This window comes from Malurus melanocephalus, unplaced genomic scaffold, assembly GCF_030028575.1.
Source record: "Malurus melanocephalus ecotype Western Australia unplaced genomic scaffold, MMel_1.1 scaffold_4, whole genome shotgun sequence".
NCBI lineage: Eukaryota > Metazoa > Chordata > Aves > Passeriformes > Maluridae > Malurus > Malurus melanocephalus.
The window spans coordinates 2,694,166-2,707,439 of record NW_026623236.1 but is presented as its reverse complement, the minus strand read 5'-3'; the positions used below and the strand labels follow the sequence as shown (position 1 = coordinate 2,707,439).

Genomic DNA, 13,274 nt, shown 5'->3' with positions numbered 1-13,274 from the left:
ATTATGCTCTCCGTATGTCACAAGATTCATCAGTCCTGATCCAGTTTCCTGCACAGCAACAATTTCAGCCATGTTGTATAACTGAACAGAAATAGTGTGTGCATTGTAGATATTGAGAATTTAATGTATTTTATTTTAAAATAACTTGCACAACTCTAGAATTGATTTACAAAAGTATCTCACTTATAGCCTGGGCATACCAGAGAGGTTGTCTACCATTGCTTTGATAAAAGATTAATTAGAATACTTGTGTGTAAAATTTTGGGTATACAACATATATATTTTTATTAAAATCAATGTGAAGTTACAGCCTCATAAGCACAGCTCTCTCAACTCAGATGCATAGCAATATTTAGTTACCTAATGAAAGACTTTACATGACAAAACACAAGAATTAATTTCTATAAATATAAGTCAATTTAGTAGGAAAGAAAAAACCGAACTTTTCCCTAAATGCAATACAAGTTTTTTCTGCACTGTTATTAGAAGGGAACACAGAGCAAAGAGCACATTCAGAATGCAATCCAATGCACTACTTGTGCAAACACATCTTCATTTAAAGAGTGGAACAAGAAGAAGCTTACTTAGTTCACACAGCATCCCATGCAAGTCACTTAGCAAGCATCGAAGTAAGAAACAAGTTAAATAGTCAAGGACAGTTATCTCAGAGTACATTGCAGCAGTGTGCATTTACATCTTTGCCTCAAAAGAGCTCATACACCACATGTATTTTCAGTGATACAAACACATAGCAATGTGTCAGCATAAGAGCAATAAACAGCCATTGACAAAACACACCTTTTTTWAAAAAAAGCACTGAGTGGTCTGTAGGGTTTTTACCGTAGAATGTGATCTCAGAAGTTCATTTTTACACATACACTAATTTGAAGTAGTGCACATATTAGTTAATGGTTTCTGAAGGAGTAAACATCTTCCATTCAGTTAAAATAAGGTAAGTAAATCTGGCTAAATTGTTGACTTCCTTTAAAGCCATAATTGTTATCATTAATATGGAGAACATAATAATAGTTTTGACAGCTGGGTGATTTTTTTTTTTTAGTTTTTTTTTTATCCAGTTTCCAGTTACTGTGAGTAAATTTGTCTCTTTTAGTGCTTGCAGATATAACTGGGAATAATCTCTCCCCTCTGCACAAATTCCAGTTTTAGAAGGATGTACTAATTTACTGGCAACTTCTGTCTCACCTTTAAAAAAGTAAATTTTAAAAGTTGGTGTTCAAAGAGTAGGAAATACAGCTGGTGAGTGCAAGAAATTTGGATCAGGCTGTAATAATTTAATGAGATCAATATGTTGCTAGCAAGCCTGTGGAGGTAATGGATACAAAAAGTCCCAGAAATGACAGAGCAAATCCTGTCCCCTTGAGTTACAGTGACACTAACAGCGGTTACATATGCTTGGAGGAAAAGGACAGAGTCAGGTGCCAGAGGAGCAATCTGGGAAGTGGAATGGGACATGGGTAATTGATATGAAGACTTTCATCCCTGACTAAATAACCTAGAAGCATTTGTGAATCACAGTACAACTCAGGGCTGGATGTATTTCAGGAGCTGATGTGTCACCAACACTTTTCCACTTGGCCTTTCAGTATTTTCTGCTGGGAGGTAAAGTTTGCATTCTTGAGCGTGCTGATACCGCAGTGCTGGGTGCCAAATGCCTGCTGATTCCCATCCCTAACGAGCTTTTGAGACAGAGTAATTTCTCTTGTAGCCACTGAGTCCTTTCCTGTCCCTAAGGATTTGGGCTATCAGGACAGCAAAGAGCAGCATTTTCTGCCACTGCCTTAGGACACGGCTCTCCAGGGCTTTATTTACCCAGTGAGGATAGCCCAGCCAAGGCTTGCCCCTGCCAGCTGTAGGCAGTCGATCCTCAGCCGGGATCCGGGCTGGGTGGAAGCCCACCTGGCTGGCAGCACTGGGGCTTTTTTCAGGAGAGGTACCACTCTGCTCCTCTGCTTGGGAGGCAGAGGCTGTGAGGGAGYGCAAGCTGTGCAGCCAGGAGGAGCTGAGGCACTGCACTGCACTGCTGCTTTGCCCCCACCTGCTCTGTCCCAAAATGCTCCTTAGGAGGGGATGACAGAATAGAAAACATGGAAACATGACACTGAGGAAACCTTGAGGATGCTCCTGCAGGGCAACAGTGACATCTCACCAGCTCCACTGGAGGGTCCTTCCCTTGCAAWGGAGGGCTGGTGGGCTTCTTCACAGCACCAAATTAAACTATGTCTGTAACTTCCACTGCAGCTCCTGCATCTATTTTATATCAGAAGCTGTGGCCGTGTRCGTGCCCAGGAGCTGGGTCTGGGGAGGCTGGTTCACTGGTGCTCTGCCACTGTTCAAACTGAGCCCCTCAAAGCTAAGCAYGTTAAATGTGTAAAAAATTGCCTATTTTTTCCATAGAAAAACTGGGACAAAGAAACAAATTTCAGCAGCATATGAGTTTAAAAAAAGTTCAATTCGTGATTATTATCTCTTAACAGATGYAGTTCATTGAACCTACTGTACAGAACTTGAGACATCTAAAAGCCGCTAGGAAACAGCAATTTCACAGATAAAAGAAATAAAAGAAACTACAAACCTGCTGGAAGATTCCCCTTGTTCTTTTCTTCAGGTCAGGGAGTGGGAGGGAAAAACATACTTGTTATGCAGATAGTAATCACGTTACTTAGTTACAGATGATGTTATATACATGATAAATGTAAATGGATATGTTAATTGGTATACAACATACACATTACATTGCAACCACAAAGACATTCAAGCAAGACTTGAAACTACAATGCTTCTGGAAAAGAAACTTTTCAGTTGTTTTAACACATGCATAACATGCTTAGTACATACCACTGCAGACTGAGTTGGCAAAGCACTTAGGCAAAATGCATTGCTGACACATATATAACAGTAGGTTCTTATTAGATAAAGTAATTTCTGGTAAATAAAAAGGTTTAGTTTTAGGATAGCACAGCAATATGCTCATTTAAAATAAGAAGTAGATGCAGTTTTGAGGGACAGTCACATTTTAGAATATTGTATGTGGGATAAAGGTTCATTATTTCTGTAATTTTATATYCATCCATTTGTACCAATGTTGCTTTCAACCTGTTTGTATATGTAAAATATCAATACTACATATAACTTTTAATCTAAAAGCTCCTTTTAGTTTGGAGCAGATTGGAATTACAGTTATGGTAATGAATTACTTACGGCTCTGTTCTTGTCAACTCTTTGAAATTCAAAGATCAGTTTTGGATACCCAGCCAAACTTCTTTTTGGCTGAGCTTTTTGGCACACAATTACCTTTTTACTGTCATGTGGATGTTCATCACCCAGCTTTGAGAGAAACCACTAATTCTCTTGCACTGTCTGCAATTAACAACAGTTAAGATGCTTATCAGAGCTTCCCCATAAGGCTCTTAGCGCTCTCCTTTTTGATCTTTATCAAGGGTCTTTTACTTCCTGATCTGTGCCCTTATTGAATCAGCTTGCTGCCTTCTGCTAAACTTTTTACTGAATTATTGAACAGTCTTGGGCTGCCAGTGCTCTGTGAATTCTCACCCAAACTAGGGTATCAAATATTTCCTGTATTTTGAGGAATTTTGAGGTATATTTGAGGTATTTTGAGTCATCTTCCACTGTATGTATGACAGTATATATTTTGTCCTAAGGAAGTATTGAATATATCAGAGGTTATGACAAAAAGGAGCAGATTCCCCAGTGCATTCTCCTGGAAAATACCACAAGGCACTCTTCCTTTGGAAAGGTAGATCAGCAGCTATAGCCTTATACAGAAGCACAGGCATAAACATATCATTGAACCAAGGAACAAGCTCTGCATTAAGCTTAGTATTTTCCTCCTTAAGGATAATTTGGAAGGGGTGAATCATTAACTGTGATGCATGAGTGGGTTGTTGGGAAAATGTTYCTAATGCCTGTGCATTTCTTAGATAAATAGCAATGATTTGTGTTTGTTCCTAAGCTCCTACATGATATTGATCTTATTTGTTAGTTGAAATTTKTAATGAGAAGACTGTATAGGACTTAAGACAACAAACCAAGACGAAACAGACAAATACTAATTCTCTATAAGCTTGAACAGACATCAAGAACAGCACCAGCTGCCATATTTGTACCTACTTTGTAGGGCTGCAGGTATGCAAGGCCTTCAAATGAGGCTTCCAGGTAGCAATGGAAACCGATTTCTCATCAGCAGCATAACTACGCCATACACACTACGTGCAGGATATATGGTAAAAAAAAGAAAAAAACAAGGCAAGAGGGAGCAGGGGATGAAACAAAAAATTGAAAAGCAGATTAGTAACCAATACAAGTCATGTCTTTCTCTTATCATTCATAGCACTGATACATGCCTGAGGGGAGGAAGAATACTTTCATAATATCGCCAGGTGGCTGCCACGTTTGTTCGGCTGGCGTCGGTAGAATAAAACCGCCAGGAAGCCTGGTATGGGGAAACAATAGAAAAGCACAAAGGAACCAAGAAAATGAAGATACAACGCCACCACACTGACTATGGAGTGAGGGGATTTTGCTCAGACCAGGATGTGCTTGGTTAGGCTGATTCAGGAAATACCAGTACAAACCTACCGAAACTTGTGAATCCCAATGCACCTCATGTGGTAAGATAAGAATTACTGGCTCCATGAATGCACCAGAAGATATTCAGCACATAAAGGTGCTCAGAAAAGCATTGCAGTGATTTATTTGTGACAAGTCCACAGGGGACACCCACATAAACTTGCAGTCTTAGGTAAAGTAAGTGTCATAACACATTCTGCAAATCATGGTGAAAACCAGACAAAAAGCATTTAGAAGAGAAGTATTCTCTGTGGTTTGAAATACTGCAAAATGTTTAAAAACATAAAATTAATAATTTCAAAGGTGAGTGACCGAAAGGTAGCACTGAAAATGTATCCGTTGTTTAGATTCATAACTGATTCATGYAGATAGTAAGATGAGCCTTGATTCTACAAGCTGGGATGTGCTCCCTGATGTCAGGATAACTATATTAATTTGTACTAGCYGAGCATCTGTGCTTCCTGTATACTGTCAACCATTAAATGTCATCTAGGTATTCTTGTAYGGAATCTAATACCCTGTGTTTTCCCACYGYRTATCTCCCAGAAACCCATCCARTCTTCATCAACAGATGGAGAACCTGTTACTCATGTTGAAAATGGCTTCATTGATTGCTCATTCACATTGTCAAAGATTTCTGCATTATTTTTAATTTSAAATTCTTTGTTTTTGGCTTATAGCCTGAGTTACTTGTTATGTTTCTGTCTGCTACATTAAATAGTTTGGTAGGTTCCAAGACTTCCTCTCTGGGCTTTTGTGTTCAAATAGTCCTCACARTGAGTATTTCTTATAACCTAAAGAAATTAGCTTATAAGAAAAGGAAGTATGGCCATACAGAACATTTCCATTTTCTACAGCTATCTTCAGGTCAGGCAGAGGCTGTAGCACACAGTCTATATGTGGCAATGAATGAGTTAGGACATACTGGTAACTGGTTAGAAAATATATATTCTGCTGATAAGCTAGAGACAATTAAAAAAAAAACTGAGCACTGTTACAGTAGCCAATGTTACGCAATTTAGACATATCCTGGTTTTATGAACATGATATTTTCTCCAGTTCTTGACCCACTTCTTTCCAATGTTTTATTTGCTTTTTCCAATATTCCMGTCTCACAAACTGTAGATGCTGAGTTGACACATAACATATTAGTATGATCATCATCATACACAGTGGTAGTATCAGTCTTCYTGTTATGTTTATGGTTCTGTATCTAAGGACTTTAATAAAACCAGGAGAAGTAACATACTGGGAACTTGTATGATAATCTTGACCCTTCTTTCCCACTCTTTCTCCTCTGTATTCCTCATGCTTCATCAAATCCTCTCCTGATTCACTAATACGGGGATAGAGACATCTCGTAATAATTGGGATTCAGTTTCTAGATCAAGTTTCGTATTTGTTGTATTAAAACATTTGGCAGTAATCCTTTCACCCTAAAAGCCATCCAGATTGTCCTTGGTTTTATTCCTGTGTGCCTGCGCTCATATTTCCTATTCTGCAAGGCCTTGTGACTTCAGAAAATATCTCTACCAGCAATTTGATATTAATTTCTGAATCACTGAAAGCCTTGAACCTGTAAATGAACATATAAATGCTGAACAGCCTTCATCRTGAGATCCCACAACAAATGTCTTCCTTTCACATTGATTTTGCMCACTGAGAGTCACTCTTTGAAATCAGGCAGCTAGCCACTTTTAATCGATTTAAGCATGCTGTCTTACAAATATTTTGGTTGAACTGTCAAAATAATAATAAGAGCAACATCTAAATCCTAACTCTATTATGTGTTTCCTCTGGAAAACAAACTTGGAAGAAGTAGACTAGAATAWATGTGTTAGAAGATATGCCAAAAAGTCCTTCTAAAGTAGACACAAAAGGAGCAGAATAATTTTTGTTAATTATTCTAACAGATGTTAAATCTGAAATATTTAGGATTTGATAATAATTGAGCAATAATAATGGAAAGTATTTATTAACTTTAAGAATGCTTCAAAGACAGTCTGACATCTMTCTGTACTTAACATGGAACTCTAGCATATTCTTGCTCAGCTTCTTTATTTGGATTTGTTATTTAAAAAATAAAACCAGCATAAATGACAGACACAAGAACACTTGGCATCCAGGAAAATAAACTAGAACTCTAGAAGATTATTTCCGCTTTTTTTTTTTTTTCCTTTTTTTTTTTTTTCAGTGTATTGAGTAGAGTAAAGCTTTGTGCAAAAGATTCTTTAGAAGATTGTCTCAGTTTTAACTAGGACTGAAAGTTAAGGAAAAAGCCTATGGAAAACAGCTGCCTAAAACAAAGCATGCCACTTTTTGTTGATTTGCACCATCATGTCAGAAAAAATCCAGACAATTTCAGATATTTTGAAATCATTAGTTCCTRTATTTCCAGCTTTTGAATTGACTAATAGTGAAAGCAGTTCTCTGGGCAGGACAATTTTCATCTTCACCAAGTATATCACTCACTGAAACACTCTAAATGCTGTAGTAGATGAAAAGTAGCTTAATATAGGCAAGAGGGCTYTGCTGTCAGTTGGGTTGTCTAGGGATCAATTCTCTTTTTCCAAATAATTTTTTAACTGCAGGCATGCATTTGACATTCTTGCCTTGGTTTCTTTAACGTGGACAGAAGAATCAAAAACTACACACAGAAATGCTATATACAGGTTTGAYGATCTTAAAGGTCTTTTCCAACCTAGATGAATCTGTGATTCTATACAGAATTATGAAAACACATAGCAGTCACTGAACACCATTATTTCATGAAACTAACCAATCTGTTAAATATTAATTCCACAAAACTTTCCTAATGGAAATAATTTGTTCCAACATGTACTTTAAATCACCTGCTATTATCTTTTTGGTGATTTTGTGTTTACCTGAATTAGACTCGCAGCTGGATTTCTTCTTTTCTCAAARTGTTTCTGACGATGTTGTTCCTGCACTTTCAATGCAAATCCTGAGCCAAGGATGCCCTGCAATATCATRTTATYAATGTGTAGGTAGACTTYCAATGAATAWACATCATCAATTACAAAGATTTTGYGAAGATGTTGCACCATGTGGTTGCTTCAGATGACATATTTATGGCTGGTGTATGAGAGTATAAGGCACAGAAGCAGTGCCCCTTTCCTGGTGAAGAAGGAGATTCCTTATGTAACATCAATGACCACCCTCCCCACCCAATGCCTGGGTTTGTTCTACACTGTGTTCCTGCACCTACAAAGGCCATAGAGATAGATACAGAYACATATTTATAAAATCAATCAGGGATGTGCAGAGGAATTTCAGTCAAGAATGAGGAAATGACCAGCTGGCAGATATGCCAGATATATCTGGACCTCAAAGTCYATGTCTGCAGTACTTATTATAACTCTTGATTTTAGAAAAGTCAGAAAATGCTTTTCTTAACAGATTAAGACCATTTCTTCTTGATCTTTCCCATTAAATAACACCCACTGTTGCTTCTAGAGGCTATGAAAAAGCTGACTATGAAACCTCTCCTCTTTTAGCCTTTTCGCTTTTGAGTAAGATAAATTTGACTCTGAATAGATCCAAAGATGGAGAATGTTTTCCTCCTTGACTTGCAAGGAGTCTAATACTTCTGCTGGACATGTCTGCATTATAAAGAAGAATATTTCCACTTGATTATTAGTGAGGATAAAAGATTATTAGCAGTRCAAAAGTTTCCCACATACCTCTTGTTTTACAGACAGATTCAGCACAGAAGTATTTATGAGGAAAACTAGTATCTGTACATAGGTATGACATGAGGAACAAAAGTTGTGGCATCTCTAATATATAAGGTTATTCATCTTTTCATTGTAGTGCTGCTAAGACTAGCTTTCTTTTTAGTGGTGACTAGGTGACAAAAGGAATTAATTACAGTAGATGTCAATAAATGKCAAAGATTCACAAACAGGTAATGGGTTATAATTATAATGCATTRTAGCATGTCAAAGATACTGAAATACTCTTTGTAGCTAGTAAGAAATAAATGCAGTGCACCAGATGATTTAATGCTGTTGACAAATGCTGACTTTTAGTCTTGGTTTATCTATATGGTTGAAAAAAAAAACATTATAACAACCATGTTTTATTGTGATCTATAGATAACGTATATGAGTATTAAATTATCAAATGACAYTGCACTGGAGACAATGCAAGAAATACAAATGCCACTCCTTGTTTCATGCTTATTCAAAACTAATTTAAAAAAGAAAGGAGATTTACTCACAAAAATGAAAAGTTATTTCTGAAGCTACACTATACTTTAATCATTAGACAATTCCCAGTTCCATTAGTCTCTTGAGCATCGATAAAAACAACAAAAATAAATGTAATGTTTATTTGCAATTATTCACAGAAAATGACAGCTGCATGTTTTAAAATTCAACAATATTAACTTTTAGTTGATTTAAGGCCTTCTACTACTCTCTGTTGGTAGCTTGAACATGGCCATACAAGACAAGTTATTAGAAGTACCTAATTTATTTTCACTATAATCTAAGTTAGAAAAACATATAATTTGCTTTTATTTTTGTCATGTTTTGAAAAATTTGAAAGAAAAGCAGTACTATATAAGTCACAATTCATAACAAAAGGAAGGATTGTCARCTTTACACAATAGTAAGTAACCTAATTTAGGTTATTTCCCCGTTTTGTTCATGCCAGATAAACTTCCCAAAACTAAAGCAGTGACACCAAACATTTTCTTTGGATTTTGGACAGCAATTCGTTGGTGTTGTTGCAGAGCAAAAAGCCTTAMACAGTTGTTCTTCATGCAGACAGCTTCCTTCAGCTTTTTGTATCAAAACAGTGACCAAAGCTACAGGAGTTTCTATTATTTTTTATGAGTTTTATAGGCATACTCACAGCAGGTAGTGCAAAGAAAGAAATGCCAAGTAGAGCAAATCCCGCAGAAAGCAACCTTCCAAGCCAAGTAAGAGGAGTTTTGTCTCCGTAGCCAATGGTTGTCAATGTGATCTAAAAAGAAATGAATGAATGTGGTTTACCAGAAGTCACTGACAGATTAGTTGCAGATTACTTACATTTYATGAAGCAGCATCCACTAATTAATCCAAGACATATGAAATACATAGCTGTTACTAAAAACACAAACATAAATATATTAACATTGACACTTTTCTCTGAAAATGTATTACTTTTATTACTATATATTAAATTTATTACTACACAAAACTGAAAAATAATAAAAGAAGAGAAAAATACCTAAATAAGCAGTAAGTTTAAAAAAAAATGAAGTATTATCTTGATCTCAAATTCAAAGCAAGTGATGGGAAATCATGTAAGTTGGGCAGGAAAAGAAGTATTATTTTCCACGGATGTGAAGATATTTCACCTCTTTTCTACGGGAAAATATAACTATATGTATTGGCATAACTACACAAATATAAATTACACAGAGAAAAACAGAGCAGGGAAGATGATGCTTGCAGATGATATAAAATAGAAGGAATTGCAAGAAGCAGGTGCATTTTCTACAAACCCAATACAATCAATACAACTTGAAGTGAATTATCTTCTGAAACACAAAAAAAMGAATCAAAACTAATCAAAAGCTGGAAGGAACTTTAAGAAGTTTCAGATCCCTTCCCCTTGCTCCTGATGGGCTCAGATACACCCATGTCACTCCTGATATCCAAGTCCAAAGGTTACCAGGCAGCAGCAGATGCAGAGGTACCTCGGGCTGTAGGACTATGTTAGCTCAGACCTATCCATACACAGGTCAGAGAGAAAGGGCAGGCAGGTTTCAGTGCAGCTGGGAGGGCTCACTGACCACTGGCCATGAGCAACCTGGCCACTGAGCTAATGGTGCGTCATTGGGGCTCACTGAGCACATCCTGCAGAAGATTGAGCCTTTACTGGTGTGTGTGGCTGAGGGCTTTCCCTGAGCCATGGAACTGCCCTCCAGGCTGCTCATGGCTTGGGAAACGCACCCATCGCAGAGCTGGGGACTGGGCTGGCAAAGAGCTGTGTCTCACCGAGAGTCTGTGCCCTCACAGAGCTCAGAGCCACACTGGTGTGGGCAGCTGGAGGAGCTGTGGGCAGAGCAGAGGGTTCCCGAGGGCCGGCTGGGAGGCTGCGGGGCGCGTGCTCAGGCAACGACACACGATGTGGAAGGACAAAGATAGACAACAGCAGGCTGGGTGCCAAGCACTCCGGGGCCTGTTATTAGGGAGAACATGTGCATGGAGAATTATTTTACATCGTGTACCAAATGTGGGCAAGTTCAGGCTTAGCAAATATTCTGGCAGCAACAGATTCTTCAGGAAATTGCCTTCTAGAGACATTATTTTGCTTCCAGCTTCCTCAAAGTTCATTCCTAGGCAAGACGGCCAAAACAATTCTATTTAATGTCAGGGTCACCACGGGACAAAAGAAGGAAAGTCTTTTGGAAGTAATTAGATTTCAACTATTTAGGACTCTGTAGATAGTAAACAGTGCTTTTAATTGCTCCCATTGTTGGGAACAAGCTGCGAGTGTAATTTACCCTGAGAAGGCCATAGAGACTAAGAGAGAGAGATGAATTCAGTCTGCAGCTGAAATTTCAAGTGGTTAGCAAGTCTCAAGTTTTGTAACACTAGCCTGATCACAGACAAACCACCTTGCAGGCCTATCAGGTCTCACTCTTCTCACTCTTCCTTGCTCTTCCTCACTTCCCTGCCCCATCTCATCTGGACTTTTTCTGGACTCTGCCAAGCCAATGCCACCCAGGAAGGGATAAAAAATGATCTGCATTTCTGCGTGGTTTGGTGAGTCGTGTCAGCTCACAGACGTGCCTAACAACCTCCAGAGTCTGCACAAGGCAGTGAGAGACTGAGATAGAGTAACAAGGAGGAAAGATCATGAGAATGCAATTCTCTCTTTTCTGGCAGATCATGAGAATGCAATTCTCTCTTTTCTGGCAGAGATGAGCTGGTGCAGCCATAGCAGAAGGGCTTGGTTTGTTTGTTGAAGAAGATAATCACAGCTCTTCACATCAGAGGGCAACTGCAGAACAGTTTGATGCTATTAAGAGCCCGAGAGGAATGAAACACTTGAACAAATGAATCCCTGAATAAAAGTTCCTCAAAATTTGTTTCCAGGCCAGTCATTGCAAAGCAGTTTGGAGCTCTGGAACGAGCCCACTTTCTTGGCTTCCATCCATCTCCCTATCTCTGCCAGTCGCTGGAAAGTACTGAGATATCTCCTGTTGGGCTGATGAGAGGGAAACAGAACCAAGTGTCATCTGCATATTAATGATATGGCCAGCAAACTGTATTCCAAAGAAGCCAGAGATAAACTCAAACCTTTGGGACCTGACATCTGAGAGCAATACAAAACCAGGAGCACTCCCACAGGCTGTGTCTCTGGAATTTCTCCAAAGAAAATAAGTCCCTATTAAAGCCTTTCCCCCAAGTCTTCTAGGTACTAGGGACTTAATGGTATCAGTCTGTGATTAAGAGTATCAGCGGCTTCTTGCTCACTTTGAGCTGTTTTATCTCAGGATGGTCTTTACAGGGGTGTAWAGGTGTCAGCACTGTACTGTCTTACTCAACACTGAGCAAAGGGGTTTGATCTTCATTTTATACTACTCTCACCACACAACTAACGAAACATTTTTCTGGACAACTTCAGAGTCAAGTTTGGGAATAATCCGCTCCATCTTTGTAAAYGCTGCTAGTGAATGACTAAACCATTSGCCAGGCCCTGACTGGCATAATCCTRARTTTAAATTAACTGAGCAGCRTGTGGAAAACTACTGGATRTGAAAACATGACWACATAAGAAATGTCCAGACATCACTGATAATAATGTGAGAAGCCGACGGAAGTTACAGCTAGCATTTTGAGGGATGGYTAGATCCCACAGGTAGGTAAGAGAGACCCAAAATTCAAAGGTAACTCATCTATCCTAAGATGTAGGATTTGGGCTAGTCTGAAAAAAAAAAAAGTCTGGTACCACCAGAGATGTACTAAGGCATCATAACAGGGACCACCCACGGGAGAGGCAGCAGACTCTCCAACAGAGAGAGATTGTACTCTATGCCTGTGTTTAAGCAGCTGAATCACACTCACGCATGGCTAAATGTGCTAGGTCAGTCCTGTGTTTTACACCAGGTACAAACCACCCAATTTTGGTTCATTCTATAAATGAGGGGTCTGGATAGACCAGCCAAAGTAGGCAGTGTTACCTGGCCASGGTCAAAACTCACAACGATGATAGAAATTCTGCTATCTCACTGCTGGAGCTAATAAATATGTAATATACATGAGGTAATATAAAAATGAATGTGATGATATAASGCAGATGACTTCCATTAGATGAGATAAGACCCAGGAGGCCATTCCCCACCCTAATATTTCTTTGTGATGTCATGTTCTCCTAGCAGTACTTGCCCTTACCTTTCCAATCCTTACTTGACATCACTTAACTGAAAAAAAAAATATAGTTTGCTCATGCTATCATTACATTAAATGGGAAAAAATTCATCAATAATAACTCATTTGAGCTAGTAATTGTGACAATATAATTGATTGTAATATGTTTTGTTCACTAACAGAGCACCGTGGAGTGCCAGAACTATTCTGTATCTAACTGTAACTATTGGATACTACTAGAAAATAATAACTTACTGGGAGAAATTCTGTCAAATG

General features: G+C 38.4%; 1 protein-coding gene across 1 annotated transcript in view; it reads right to left on the bottom strand.

Moving 5' to 3' along the window:
* The window catches only part of KCNQ5 (potassium voltage-gated channel subfamily Q member 5), a 269,055-nt gene that overhangs the window by 33,561 nt on the left and 222,220 nt on the right, over positions 1-13,274 (bottom strand). Inside the window, exons 6-9 of the mRNA XM_057369068.1 lie at positions 9,490-9,600; positions 7,494-7,589; positions 4,150-4,244; positions 2,594-2,620 (exon numbers count right to left, since the gene is read on the bottom strand). Of these exons, the coding sequence (XP_057225051.1) occupies positions 2,594-2,620; positions 4,150-4,244; positions 7,494-7,589; positions 9,490-9,600 (329 nt within the window). The remainder of the gene's footprint in view (positions 1-2,593; positions 2,621-4,149; positions 4,245-7,493; positions 7,590-9,489; positions 9,601-13,274) is intronic.